Below are 15,820 nucleotides of genomic sequence, written 5' to 3' on the forward strand. Positions count from 1 at the left end.
ACTGCCTAAGTGCGGGGTCCAGGCACACTCTCCACGAGGAATGTTGTAACCACTCGTGTACCGAACTGCCCCTTTACAGCAAAATCAAAGTGTTGAGCGTTTCTGCGTTTGACCCTCACTGTAGTTGAATCAGGCATTAACAAGTTGGGGCACAGACGTCTTTGCGTGTTTGGATTTAACTTGGAGCAAAGGCGTTTATGAGCAGAGGCTGACACAGAATTTAGTAAGCCAAGAACCATCCCCGCAATTAATATTAATGAATATTGGATAACGCCAAAGTGGAGACGTCTATATCGATGTTGCAACTCTTTCAGTGGCTGGAATATAATGCTTACCCTACGGTTCCCAGTTCATTACCACCGAGGCATGGTGATCCAATAAAGCCACAGGAAAACAGCTGCCTTATCCTTTCGATCAGCAAATGAAATGATGGAAGACTTTGCATAGAAGGGCCAAGCGGAGGAGTGAATGTGGGTGGATGGCGGAGCTGGCCCGCCCCGGTCTGAACCCGGCTGCAACACCTACTAATTGAGAAAGGTTTGCGTGTGGGTAACCTCCCCAAACCTCAGTGAGCGCATCTCGAAAACGGGCGTGGAAGAGACAGCTGCTCAGAATCAGAAAAACCAGATGTCACCTCTAGCAGAGCCGTGGCCCAGCATAAACCCCCAGGCCATAGTAATTCTTGTCAGAGCAAAGTGAACGATCACCATCAGATTGGCCGTGAGCGCTTGCCTTTTACACGAAGAAGGACTTAAATCCTCTTTCCAGTCCAAAGCCATCCTTGGGTAGACATATGCTTTTAAGGTAAAACTATAAAGAAAATTTTAGTAGGTCGTGTAAGGATCCCAGCCTCACATGTAGGACAAATTTAAAATCAGTCCTTGGCTACAGTTTAACCTGATTGGAAATATTTTTAAAACACTCATAGCAAAATGGGAGGTGTTGACTACAAATACGTGGGTTGTTTACGAGCTGGGAATCAGTTATGAGGGAAACTAGCATTGAGCGTTGGTACCAAGAGTGTAAGCAGTATCTTGGAGGGTTGAGTTTTGTCCCGCCAGATGGAAGGGGACTGTCCCGAGTTACCCAGTGAGGGGCTTTCTGGCTCACACCCTTCGTAAGCTCCTTCCTGCAGTGGCCTCCCAGGCCCCGGGCCATATGCCTGTCCCCGGTCCCACCTGCCCCTTCCTTCCACATGCCCAACCCATTAGGACCCTACAACCTGGGTCCTGCCTTACGTGTTCACACGCGAGGGACATCGTCTTTCTCCACAGTCACTTTTTTCCCTCCTTCTCTGAGCCCCAGTGCGACCCCCTAAATATGCTTCCCTGACCAAACTGCCTGACACGGTGACTCTCACCCCCGCTGCCCTTCAGCTTTGTACCCAGCCTGGAGGCTGCCACTTTTAATGATCTGCTCATTTGTTTACTTCTTGGTTGTCCTACTGGGAGGTGAGCATCATAATCGCATCTGGAGCATCCGAAAGGTGTCACCTAGTAGGCATTCAGCAGGCAAGTGAATTAAAGAATGAAAAAAAAAAATAGCTTGAAGAGAGGCAGATAAATATGTCTTGAGATGGCTTTAAAATTTTTTTTAACGTTTATTTATTTTTGAGAGACAGAGCTCAAGCAGGGGAGGGGCAGAGAGAGAGAGAGGGAGACACAGAATCCGAAGCAGGCTCCGGGCTCCGAGCTGTCAGCACAGAGCCCGATGCAGGGCTCGACCTCAGTCCACAAGATCGTGACCTAAGTCAGATGCTCAACTGACTGAGCCACCCAGGCACCCTGGAGATGGCTTCAAATCCAAACCAGTTTTACTGACTTTCAGATTTTTTTAAATGGCAAACTACAGTCAACCGAATGAAATAGATACTCATTTAGTGCCAGCCTGTTCGATAATTGCTCATTGTCGCGACCTCACATGGTTCTGACCCCCGGACCTCACGTTCACCACTGTTCTTATGCACATTGGCTGGGCCAAAGCCTTTCTGCCTGGTTCCTAAATGCGACCTGTCAGGAGCTGCACTGGCTCCCTCGGTCCCTGGGATCTCAACTCCCCTGCACGGTTTTCAAAGCTGTGTCCATTTTGCCTTCATCCAGCATTTGCTACCTAAAAACCCCTTCCCATCTGGGCAGACCTAGCTCCTCTCTGTGCTTTGGGGCCAGACTCCACTTGTAAATGACAGGCCACTGTGGGTCCTCTGACCAGGAGTCCCACTGGTGGGCAGGAAGAGGCAGGGCTGGTGAGGACGGGGTGCTCTAGGTCCGGGGAGTGCATACAGCAAAGCACAGAAACACGGGTCAGTAAGGAGCTCTGGATATGCCTGGATATGCAGCGCCCCTTGAATGTAAGGGCAAGGGCAAGGGGAGATCATGTCTAGAGGGAAGAGTTAAAAAGGGTCATGGCAGGTGCAGCCTGGAGGCACAGCTCTGGACTGCTGGCCTTCTCCCTTTTTCTTTCCCTCCCTCCTTCCATCCTTCCTCCCTCCCTCTCCCTCCATCCTTCTCCCTCCTTCCTTTTCTCCCTCCCCCCATCCTTCCTTCTTCCATCCAACCTTCCCCCTTCTTCCCTTCCTCCCTCCCTCCTTTGGGATCACTGGAGATGAACTGTTCTGCCACATGTAAAGTATAATAAAGCGAATTATGCTTTTTATCCCTTTAGAATAATTTGTTAGCCTAAAACTTGAGAAAGGCCAACCTAACAGCAGTCACAATCCACTGTGTCCCAGCACACAAAGATCAGAAGCAGCATGCTTATTCTGGGGTGAACAAAAATCCCCCAGTACGTTGGAGCTTTTTGAGGTCCCTGGGGAAGCAAGAGCCAATCACGGCTCACTGGCCAGTCCAACAGAGGGGTCCCGATTGGGGGAATGGGAGGTGGCGAGGGCCACACCTGACCCCGTGATGGCCAGTTGTGCTTGCTTGACATGCTCTGGTCTATGGCACTTGCTGTGTTTTACTTTATTATTCCTACATAATTAAAAAAAAAATCTTCATTTGGCTCTTTGGCCTAATATGGACAACAGTTTCCATGTTCATAGATCTCCAAGCCCCCGATAGGGGACGGACAGTGAACAATTAGGTAATGTGGTTAGTGTACAGAATCCAGAAGTGGGTTTGTAAAGTTTAATCTTCCTAAATGGATAAGAACTAATTTTGTAATGATGCCGAAAATATATTTGTGATTTTTTTGCAACCTAGAGGGTTGGCTCAGCTCTGCTTAATTTAATAATTGAGAAAACTTCTGAATTTATTTCCATGCTTCTTTTAGGAAATAGTGCTCTCAAGACACACAGGGCTACAGTGACAGGTTATTAGACTACGACATCAAACTTTGTGTATAGATATGCTTGAAAATAACAAATCATGAAATTCATTATCACCACTTAATATTCCCTATGATGTGTTAGAGTGTTGTGGCAAAATTCGGTGAATATTTTGTAGGCCGTAAAGTTAATTAACGGTGATTATGAATTTACCATACAATTAAGGTTTCATTTGGTAAGTTTTATTATTTTCTTCTACTATTGTATTAAATTATTCGGTCCATTTTATCAGTAGAGAATAATCCTTTCCGAAATTTGTTTTAGGTTTTGAGACTAACATGAACCTAACTGGCCGAGATGATCCTGGTAGAGCAGAAATTGTATCCGAGACTCAAGATAGAAATGCAAATAACCATGGAATTCAATTATCTAATTCACTCTCAAGTGCTATCACGGCTGAAAATGGGAATTCTGTCTCAAATGGTAAGTGCTTTTTAAACTCAGAAGTAAATAGATGAAAGTATTAAGCTCTATCAACTTTCTAGGGAGAATGGATTTGAGACATAAAAATGAAGTAGGCTTAAAACCTGGAACATAGATCATAAACTTTACTGTAGGGTGTATTGTAGCATTTTATTGGTCAGGTTAAAGAATTACAGTTGCATTTGGTGTTAGTTGACTTTTCAGAGATTGTTACAGAGTATCTCATATGTGGGAACCAATATAAAATGAGATTATACAGGACCAAAGGAGGAGATAGGTGCTTTAACAATAGTTTTAATTAAAAAAAAAAAAAAACATACCTTTTTCTTCTCATCTCTGAATGGTGTGAAGGGAAATAATATTGAAGTCATGGTAAACACCAAACAGGCCTTAAGCATTTAATTGGAGTGTATCAATGAATGCATCATCTAGAACTTGGCTAGACTGTGTGTATCCAAAATAGCGGCTTAGACAAAGCCACTTGAATCTTGGGAAGATTCAGACCAATCTTTTCCTGAGAACATGCAGAAAAGCTGGCCAAAACTTTCTTTGTTGTTTAATCTGATTAAAGGCACTAGGAAACTATTAAGACAGTGAGATCCTGGGAAGACACTGAGGAAGGCGGTATGGAATGTATAGAGGCCAAGCAAGGAGGCTGACATTCTAGGCTTTTCTCTGAGGGACGTCCAGGGCACTTTCCTTGTCCCCAGAAGGCAACTCAGAGGCCGGGAGGGACTTCTGACTGCCTCCAAGGATTGTGGGGAGACTAAGTCCAGGGCCTGCCAAGGCCATGGGCTGGAGCCTTGAAGTGTCCAAAGGTCAGGTGGACCCAACTAGAAGCCACAGCACAGTTACGGGTCATTTCAATCCCTGATGTTGGACAGAGGTCCTCCCGGACTGACAGGGCCCACCGGTGCCTGGGAGGCAGAGTGTGTGTGTGTGTGTGTGTGTGTGTGTGTGTGTGTGTGTCCCAAAGGACAATTACAGCATCTGAGGCTTCAAACTGCTCTAACAGACCATTTTTCAAATAATTCAACACATAGTCAAAAAAAAACCCGAGCACATGAGGACAGAAAGCAAGATGAAAAATGAACAAGCAGAAATAGCCGTCGATTGCCGTTACATCCATGGGGTCCCAAAAGATTGGAGTTCAAACGCACGTACTTTAAAATAAGTATGTTTACACTCTGCCCAAGGAGATAAAAGAAGGAATCAGCAGAAACAATGGGAAACTATAAAAACGTGTCAAATGGAAATTCTGAAATTGAGAAATAGTCATAAAATTAAGTACAACAGAGGATGGGTTTAAAGTTAATTAGACACAGTCATTTGGGAGAAGGGAAAAAAAAAAAAACAACCTGGGGAAGTGGGAGATAAATCAGAGGATATCGGGAATGAAACACAAAGAAGCGAAGAGAAGATTAAGGATTCCAGAAAGTGTTTGGAGACATGGAAGTCTTGGTTGAGAGAGTCATCGGAATTTTAGAGAAAGAGATTATGCAGGCAGCGGAGAAGACTGTGTCCATGTGAATGCCTGTGTGCGAATGATTATTGATAATCACCTACAATGGATATCCTTCCAGGAGCCTGGGAGGGCTCAGTCGGTTAAGTGTCCAGCTTCGGCTCAGGTCATGATCTCACGGTCCATGGGATGGAGCCCCGTGTTGGGCTCTGTGCTGACAGCTCAGAGCCTGGATGCTGCTTTGGATTCTGTGTCTCCCCCTCTCTCTGCCCCTCCACCACTTGTGTTCTCTCTCTCTCTCTCAAGAATAAATCAGCATTAAAAAATACACATATTTAAAATGGATACCTTCAACTGGTGACCGGGTCATGTTCATTATCTCCTCCTGTGTAAAAACTACTGCCTTCCAGAACTCAGAGGCTTAATTCAACAAAAGGCTATGTTTTCATACCTTCTGTGGGTCAGGAATCTGGCTGTGGCTGAGGGGAGTGCCTTTGTTGCAAGGTCCCCTGTGAGGCGGCTGTCAACTGACTGTTGGCCAAAACCCTAGTCATCTTGACGCTTGATGGAAAGGTGGCCCAATTTCAGGATCACTTACATGGCCGCTGGCAGGCCTCACCAGCCCACTCACACGGCCTTCGCCATAAGGGTGGCCTCGAACCAGGGCAGCTGGCCATGAGAGAGCAAGAAAGAACATCTGGGTGGGGGCCGCGGTCCTTACCTAGCCCACCCCTGCAGGCAACGCCCAGCACGTCTGCCACATTCTGTCTGTAGGTCATCCATGCCGGCTACCGGATGGGAGGGGGTTAGATGAGTTGTGAGTGCCTGGTGGTGGGCTCACTGGGGGACATTGTATAGGCTGCCTGGCACGTGGATAAACAGCCAAAAAAGTTTGGGGGGGGCACTAACCTTACACGCCACGAAACGGGTGCCTCTCAAGCACATTGCGCTAAGTGCAGAAAGAATCCGACATTGCCCAAGGCTGCGTGAGTGGCAGGGGATGGTCTGCTGTCTAGTTCCGTCCAGGCAGCTGTAGCAAAATACCCAAACCGGGCGGCTCATCAACAGCATAAGTATTTGCTCACAGTCCCGGATGTCCACGATCACGATCAGCGGGGCCGGTGCGGTCGGTGCCGACTTGGGCCCTCCTCCACCTGGCTGATTGCCAGTCTCTCTGTGTCCTCACAAGATGGGAAGGAATGAGCCAGGGCTCTGGGGTCTCTTTCAGAAGTGCATGAACCCCAGTCGTGAGGGCTCCAGCCTCATGACCTAACATCCTCTGAGAGGCCCTCCCTCCTAAAGCCATCACCTTGAAGGCTGGGATTCCAAAATAAACATTTGGGAAGAGGGGGGACAGACACTCAGACCATAGCAGACTGCAGAAGGCCATGAATTGCTGTTGACAAACAAGAATGTACATGTTCCTCGAAATTGATAGACATCTTTCTGTCTACAAATGTGACTTTTCTTGAAACAAACAAAGCCTGAGTAGAATAAATAAAAACAAAACTGCTCCTAGGCATATCATAGTGAACCACGGGTAACTATGAGTGAATCTTAAAAGCAGCCAGAAGTTAAAAAAAAAGACAAGTTCCAAAGAGCAACAATGGAAGTCCAAAGACACCAAAGTCACGTATGTCATGTGCTCAAATAAAATAATTGCCAAGCTAGAATTAAAAAAAAAAAAATGTTTGTTTATTTTTGAGAGAGACAGAGTTCAAGCAGGAGAGGGGTGGGGGGATGACGCAGAATCCAAAGCAGCTCCAGGGTCTGAGCTGTCAGCACAGAGCCCCACATGGAGCTTGAACCCACGAACCCTGAGATCATGACCTGAGCCAGAGTCGGCTGCTTAACGGACTGAGCCACCCTAGTGTCCCTAGATTTTTATAAGCAATAAAAAAACTTCTGTAAGAATGAAAAGGAGCTAAAGATAGTTTTAGAAAAAGGTAAGAAGTGGAAGATGAAGGCCAGCCATACCCAAATTCTCAGAGATACAAACAGGAAAAAGAATGGAAAAACCAACTGAAGTCGAGATTATGCACAGATAACTCAAACTAGCTGTAATTTCAAAGGCCACCACAGAAGGAATAATAGTGGAGTATATAATTTCCAAACTAATAGGGTAAAACAGAATAATAAAAGCCAGCCCACCCAAAAGTTGGCAAAAATGAGGTAAACCGGAGATTTCTGGAAAACAGGCCAAATAGAAAGGTCGTAGATGGTAGACACAAAAGCCCCTTTGAAAATAACTAAACTCGAATTCCATGAAATTTTAAGAGACCCGTTTAATGTGAATTTCCATTATAGATGAGTTGATTGGGGTGCCTGGGTGGCTCAGTCGGTTAAACATCTGACTTCGGCTCAGGTCATGATCTACCAGTTCATGGGTTTGAGCCCGCATCGGGCTCTGTGCTGACAGCTCAGAGCCTGGAGCCTGCTTCGGATTCTGTCTCCCTCTCTTTCTGCCCCTGCCCCACTCATGCTCTGTCTCTTAAAAATAAATAAACATTAAATATTTTTAAAAAACCTTTTTTAAAAAGGTGAATTGATTTATACAATATTTTAAAGCGTAAAATTTCTGAAAACCATGTAAAACATGATGCTTAACATTTAAATGTGAGGGGAAAATACAGACTATTGGAACGAATGCCAATGAAAACATAACAGAACGCACAGGATACTGCTAGTGTCTTAATCAGTGGAAATGTATGTCTTTAAACCCATACATTACAAAAGAGGAAAGGCCAAAAATTGGGGTTTTTAAATGTCAACAAGTTTGAAACAGAACCACAAATTAAACACCAAGCAAGTAGGAGGAAAGATGTGACAAAGGTAAGACCTGTGTCACTGAAATTTATAACAAATAGGTAACAAATAACAAACCCAAAAGTTTTCAAACAAAAACAATCTTTGCAGCATGAATAAAATTGCCAAGTTTCCTGCAAGGGTGACAGGGAAATAAAGAAGGGGACCCAGAAGGCCAACTCTAGGGACAAAGAGACCTGCCACAGATCTTACAGAAATGAAAAATAATACTGAGTATTGTACAAACAGTTTGTGCCAAGACAGTTTTGCCAATTTACTTATTTATTTTTAATTTGTGGATTTAGATGAGGAGACACATTAAAAAACGAATACAACTAACCAAAATGGACCAAAAAAAATTAAAAAGGCTAAATGGTAACGTAAATATTAAATTAATTGAATTTGTAATTGAACACTTTTCTATGAGGAAAACACTAGGCCCAAATGACTTTTCCAGTGAGTTGCCTCAAAATTTTAAAAAGGACGAAACAATGCCAATATTACACAAACTCTTCCAGAGACTAGGGATACAGAAGAAGGGGGGAATAAAGAAAAGCTTCCCAGCTTGCATAAATAACCACTTAATTTATGACGAACTTGGCATTGCAGGGCGCTGGGGGAAGGATAATGGATGGCTACCCATGTGAGGAAAACAGTGAACTTGACCCCTACTTGGTGCCCTACACACAAAAGATTTCTGGTGGATTAGACATCCAAGTGTCAAACATAAAATAAAATTTGTAGTAGAAAATATAGGATGATTTTTTTTAACTTCAGAGGTAGGAAAAGAAAGAAGAACTTCTTACACAGGCCACAAAAGAGTGCTAACTACAAAGGGGAAAAACTGTGTGTGTGTGTGTGTGTGTGTGTGTGTGTGTGTGTGTGTGTATAAGTATACACATGTATTCAACACATTTAACTAATGAAGACTCATATTCAGAGTTTACTTATAAACAAGACTATTGAATAGGAAATTGTTTTTGGACATTAATAAGCACAAACATTTTTCAGAGCCCAACTTCATTGGTAATTAGAGAAAATGCACATGAAAAGCACAGGAGAACGACACACAACACAACACAACCTGCAGAATGGGAGCACTGAGCGCAGGGGAGGAGGGGCTGCAGGAGGAGGGGCTCCTAGGAAGGGGAGCTGGGGGAGGGGAGCTGGGTTGAGAGATAGGGGAGGGGCTCTGAGGAGGAGGGGCTCCGGGAGGAGAGGCTCTGGGAGGGGGTTGCTGGGGAGGAAGGGCTCCAGGGGGGTTGGACTCTGGAAAGGACGAGGGGGTTTGGCGAGGGAGGGGCTGGGGGGAGGGGCTCCAGGAGGGAGGGACTCTATGCATCCCCCATAGGGATGTCCCCATCCTGTGTCAGAAGTCCCTCTGGGTCCAGGAGAACATAGGGAGGCTGGGGGTGCAGTTTCTAGGCCTAGTACATTGCCCGCCCACATGTGCTCTCCGCCAGGGTCCAGAGCAGGAGGAGGACAGCGGGTGTAGGATGAAAACCAGGCAGGGCATTGCAGTGACAAGTCACAGGTTACCTGGAGGGACCAGAGGCAGGTAGTCGGTGGGGACAGAGCATTAAGGTCTCCAGAGCAGTGTGGGGATTCTCTGTTGACACTCGGAAAAAAGATCGTTGGAATCACACGCAAGGAGAAAAACCCAAATGTGTTTAGGAATCTCACCCACCATATTAAGCAAGGATAATGAATAATGATCAAAAGTAGGCGGATCACAAGGCAGAGGCTTCTTGGTGCAATGGGGGTGTGGGGTGGGGGGTGGCAGTAAGTATCTTACATCAGTAAGATACAGAAGGATTTTTCTGCCAGCAAGAAACACCGCTAGAAAAAGGAAACCGCTTACCGAATTGTATTGCCACCGCGAACAGACCAAAGTTCAGCAAAGAATGATGCAGGCTCTCGGGACCCCATAGTATTGTCCTGCCTTAAAAAAAAAAAAACGTTTCTTTATTTATTTTGAGAGAGGGACAGCACAAGCAACGTGGGGGAGAGGGGGCAGAGAAAGAGGGAGAGACAGAATCCCAAGCAGGCTCTGCCCTGTCAACACAGAGCCCAACGCAGGGCTCGATCCTGATCCCGGGAGATCATGACCTGAGCTGAAGTCAAGAGTCAAACACTTAACTAGCTGAGACACCCAGGTGCCCCAGTTTTGACCTTTCTAAACATCGTCTCCTGACTGAATTTCACAGCTTTTAAAAATAACATATTATTAATGTGGCATTTATAATTTCATGCATGTTATGAAAATTATACATGTTTTAGAATAGTGTGAAGAACAATTCTTTTAGGGAAGAATAATAAAGAATAAAAACTACCATCAATCCTATTACCTAGAAATACTCCAAAAATGTCTATTATTCCACTGTGTTGAGTTTTATTTTTTCACACAAATGCGTGTATCTACATCGTATATTTGGCTTTATTTTTATAAAGTTTGAGTTATACATGGATGCAGTTTTACTGTTCTGCTCCCCCCATTTGGAATACCGTGGTATATCTCTGTGTCAACAACTACAAATCTGAGTTGATTACAGATAGCCATACGTGTGTTCAGTACATGCACTCCATCCTTTAGGGCTGCCAGGATTTACAGTAAATAAGCTGTCAGACAGCAAGATTATCTCCCACCTTTCCACCCTTGAGACAACATCTTAATTAAAAGAGGAATTTTGTAAAACTCCCCATGTCAATGTTTGACGTTCACATCTATGTGCATCTGTTTAGCTGGACGTATACAGATACGATCTTCCTTTTTTTTTTTTTTTTTTTGAGATACAATCTTTCTCTTAAGATGGTGAATTTCTGGGGAGTTAGGGTGGCTCAGTCTGTGAAGCATTCACCTCTTGATTTCCTCTCAGGTCATGATCTCACGGTCCTGAGATTTAGCCCTACATCAGGCACACTGGGTGTGAATCCTGTTTAAGATTCTGTCTTTCCCTCTTTCTCTGGCCCCACCCCCGACCGCACATGCACTCACTCTCTCTGAATAAATTAATACATACATACATACATACATACATAAAGTAAAATTTTTTTTAATTAAAAAAAATTAAGATGGTTACTTCCTGAAATCTCTGATGTGAGAATTCCTTTGTGAGGAGGTAAAGATAACAAAAACAATTGCATACCCTTATATTGAACTTAAATAGTCCTAATATAATAAAAATGGAATTTGAGTGACAATAATAGCCAGAAAGTATGCGATAGAAGTATATTTCACAAGGACTACACGTACCTATTAAGAAAGTAATTAATACCTGTTTTCCTTGCAATTTTGGAGGATTTAAAGATCACCACTACACACACAAAAAAAAAGGAATTTAAAATATGTTAGAATGACCAAAACTGAATACACATCTATTTAAGAAAGATGACCTTATTCTCATTCGTTTTTGCTAAAATTTCACCCAATGTCCTTCTCCCTAGCTCCTTGGGTGAAGTTTATCCTACCATAAAGAAAAAGAAAATAGAAACTTCTTGTCACCAAATTATTTAATTTGTCTGTGTCTTGAGTCAAAAGCCAAACGTTATGGCTTGGACAATAATTCTGGAAAACCTCATACAAAAATCTGTGAGTTTTACTCTAAAATCAAAGTAAAGTCAAAAACCAATGGAACAGACAAAAAATCCTCTAGCCCCAGATGGAAATTTTTGTGGAATACATTGCCTGAAATTAATAGTATCACATTAAATATGTAGGGCTCTCGGGCTTCTCAACTTCAGCATCTGACAAATGTTCAGACCCTAGAACACACTACCCCTTAAATCTCATAGGGACCAGAGTTTAAAATAAAGCTAGTTCTGAGTTGTCATTAATTGGTGATCCCTTGGAAATAATCAGGAGCCACACGCACAAAAGGAAAATTATTTCAGTTGGGATTTCAGTCTTTCAAAGCCACTTGCCACGTTTATGTGGTTCTACTTTCGCGAACACCATGGATGTCCCGGCTCCTGCCACCTTCTCATCATCATTACAGCATCGGGCACCATGCCGTGGATACTTAGCACTGGGTAAGCACTTACCGACCGAGGCCATGTTGCATGTTACACAGGAACCAGTAAGTTCTGTGCAGGGTGTGGAGTCAGAAAACTTCTGCCCATCAGTATGATAAGAACTGACCCGATATGACACCTGTGCCATGCCTGGTGTAGGTGTGACCCATCCTCGCTCTGAAAGCGGTTACTGGTACCGATTCCTAATTCACCAGGGATAGTCAGTGTGCTTTCTAAATAAAGGCACAAGATGGAAATAAATGTTTAAAATAACTTGGAATTCTAATTGAATCAGAAACAGTGTTATTTTTCTAGGAAATGATTTATCTTGAATGCCAGGATCTGCATGCTACCTCTGCTTCCCAGAAATAATTCTCTGTTTGTTCGTTTGCTGAAATATAGTTATGTGTGGGTAATTATAGCTATCATTTACTTTAATTGCCATCCTTTTACTGATGTGAACACAGACTTAGATCTTTTTTGGTATACTTAATTATTCCCTGGACTTGTGGTTATTTATCATTAGATTAAAGAACAGTTTTCAGTGTTAGGACATTTTCGTTGTATCACACAAAATATTGTGAGTATAAAGATGTTTATTTCGTGGGGGACATAAAGACATAAAGAAGTTCCAGCCAGGCCATTTTATGTTCAGTATGATTTGCTTGCTTGCTGCTCAGTGAATATACATTTTATTGCTGGGCATCAGGAAACAAATGGCAACTAAAGAACACAGTCATTACATTTGATTTTACATTTGTCATTCTGTGAAGACTGTCTCTCTTTTTATTTGCGTTATGTTTATCGTCGGTGCGCAGTAAGGGTTATCTGGGTGTAAAGGGCTTTTCGTGGGGACGGACTGGATGGGACGCTCTGCAGGACCTGGAACTCTGCATTTTTTGTAGATTCCGTATTGAACCGAGCGCCACTGGAGCACCAAACCCCAGTGATTCTGGAAACATCTAAAAACGGCTTTCGTCAGCCCTGCTCGAGGTAGATGTGGAATGCTGGCAGGGCTCCTCTGGTTGGAGCCCGTGAAAAACATTCGCATATACGTTTTACAACATCACTTTGTTTATGGGAATTGTATAGATTCTTTGGAACTCATACTGTTGTCTGACTCAAAAGCTGACTGCCAGGAGGAAGCAAGCCTTCACTTGACAATCTGGAATATTGTGCAATTATCTATTTTCAGCAGCAGAAGGTAGCTTTGCAAAGAAAGCCAGCTTCTCGGGCATGTAGCAAGCCCTGCCCCACTCCTCCTGGCTAAAAATATTTTGAAGTCATATTGAATAATTGCTAATTTGGACTCCATTTAATTAAATCTCCTCCACTGTAGTTAAGAAGTCCCGATTAAAAACAGCTGGATTCAAAGGCTGACTGTTCTTTCCTGGCAACGCTGCATTGTTCCTGTTTGCCTGTGCTCAGGCCCCAGCTCTGAGGTTCATCGATTCCATGGCTGTGAGCAAATTGCTTCACCTTTCTGGTCCTCTGTTTTCTCATCTTAAAAATGGGGATAATCAAGGGACCTGCCGTATGGGATTGTTATGAGGATCTGGTACAATGATGCCACCCCAAGTAGTGCTCTATATACATTACCTAATACACAGATATCAGAAAAGCTTAGGTTTCTTGGAGCTGGAAGATCACTGAAAAATGTGTCCAATAAAAACAAAAATGCATGATGTCGATAAGGCACAAGGCCGCGAATTAATTTGTCCAAGACCAGACAGACTGTAATGCTAGAATCTATGCTAATGACATCGACCCCAATACACACAGGCATAGAGTCAAACTCGCATATCATTTTGGTGGAATGAATGGACGTCGGGATTTATGGGAGCGTTCCAGGAAAGGTTCTGTTTAATCCCTCGGAGGGTTCGAAGATTCAAAATAATACAAAGGACAGAATGGCCTGAAGAAGCCTAGTGAGAGGCAGGTGCACATCAGTCACAAAGCATTTATTAAGCACCAGTTGCATGCAGGCATTGTGCAATGCGTGCAGAGCAGTAGGAAGTCTAAGCAAATCACGAGGTGCTCTTTGGGTATAAGCAGAGCATATGTAGCGCATTAGCATTGTGTGTCAAGAGAGATCACAGAACAGGGCAGCCAGTGACAAGTGTCAGGTCAACCACACAAAAAAGGAGTGCTCTGGTGTTGCCACCACGTGGAGGAAGAGATTCATGAGGGCTGGGATTTTACAGATGCTCCTGGTGAGGATTGGGATTTGCAAAATGAAGGAGATTCAGACTAGAAGGGCACACCTTCCAGGGAAGAAAATCTATCTCCGTGGCGGGATGGGAGTGAGCTACTTTGATGGCGTAGGTCAGTGAATAAGATGGCGTTGAATGCCAGTTCAAAGAGTGTCTCTGGAAGATTGGTCTTTGCTTGGAGAGGGTGGGGCACCGTACATCTGCTCTTTTGGAGAAACCTCCCTGATTGTGTTACTCAGGGTGAAGAGTGGAACAAAGCCTGAGGTTGGGAACAGCAGGTGTGTGTTGGTCCTGTTAACACCAAGGAGAATGTTCCAGGATGGACTGGGATAGGAGGGAGAGAACAGCGCACTCTTTCACAGAAGAAACGGAGTTCTGAGAGGTTTATCCTGTGGGTTGGGTTTGGAGTTCAAGCGATGAGAAGGACTTCTGGCGGTGGACAGTCGTGACATAAATGCTGGTGATAATTCGGGAGTCTAAGGGGAGCTCCAGGAGGGAAAGATAGGGAAGGCAGGATTTTCACGGGAGCTGGAGAAATGGGGATCATTTGCAGCATCAGAGGAAAAGTTTTTAAGAGAAATGAGGAAAAAATCTGACCACAAAACCATGTGGAGTGCCAAGCTTTGAGAAACGTACTTTGAGAAGGACCGGCGTGGAGATACGGAATAAATGATCAGAGATGGGAACGCCAGCATGCAGTTTCACAAAAACCAGGAGAATCATGACTTCGAGGTCGGAGGTATTTGGTAAGCTGGGAGGACACGCAAGGAGAATCATATATTACTATCAACTAAACACACTTGGGTCCCAACAGAGCCTGAGGGATTGTGACTGGCAGAGTCTAAGGGGTTCATTACTTAAGACTCAGAGCCACACCACCCTCTCCAGCCTGCCCTATTCTTCTCTTCTTAGAAGGCTCTACATAAACCCACGGGGTTTTATGTGTAGACTTCACCGCCGTAGAGACTCTCCCTTTTCAAAATCACCTTACAAACTCAGGGAAGTCCAGGGCCTGGATCCACACCGCACATGATGAGGAGAGTGTCCTAAATACCACTTCCCCTGAGCATCCCGGGGAAGGATGAATTGACAAAGCTCTGAGCAGCACCCACTGCTCAGGGAGAGGAGCAGGGAGCCTCCTCCCTCTACCTGGTCCCTGGATCAAGGCTGATGACTTCCTGACTCCCCCCTGCCAAGCCCCAGTGCCAAACAGCATGTTGTACAGAGTGCTGCCATCTATTACATGGCCCAGATCAGCAGGTGGGGAATGCCTTCTCAAAGCCTCTGCATGCTTTCTTTGAACAGAAGAGCTGGGTATCTGGGGGGTAGGACAGGGACAGTTTCAGAAGTTCTTAGCCCTTGCTCTAATTTGGACAAGCATGGCTCCTTAAACGGATGGTTTCATATCAAATGGACATGCTTAGCATTTTGAGGCCCACTGTTGCCGCTGTAGTAAGAATGTGTTGAGGACACAGAACTACATCCACTGGGAATTATCACCACAGAATGGGGTCTGGGGACAAGGATGTGGCTGCAACAAAACAAAAGCACGTTCATGAGTATGTGCGAGCAATTGTCCAT

General features: G+C 44.3%; 1 protein-coding gene across 3 annotated transcripts in view; it reads left to right on the top strand.

The window, feature by feature from the left end:
- Positions 1-15,820, top strand: part of MYO16 (myosin XVI) — a 615,221-nt gene that overhangs the window by 567,158 nt on the left and 32,243 nt on the right. For all 3 annotated transcript variants that reach the window (XM_023253136.2, XM_045055816.1, XM_045055813.1), the window contains exon 33: positions 3,590-3,748. In XM_023253136.2, the coding sequence (XP_023108904.2) occupies positions 3,590-3,748 (159 nt within the window). The remainder of the gene's footprint in view (positions 1-3,589; positions 3,749-15,820) is intronic.

Source organism: Felis catus, chromosome A1 (genome assembly GCF_018350175.1).
Source record: "Felis catus isolate Fca126 chromosome A1, F.catus_Fca126_mat1.0, whole genome shotgun sequence".
NCBI classification, from domain to species: domain Eukaryota; kingdom Metazoa; phylum Chordata; class Mammalia; order Carnivora; family Felidae; genus Felis; species Felis catus.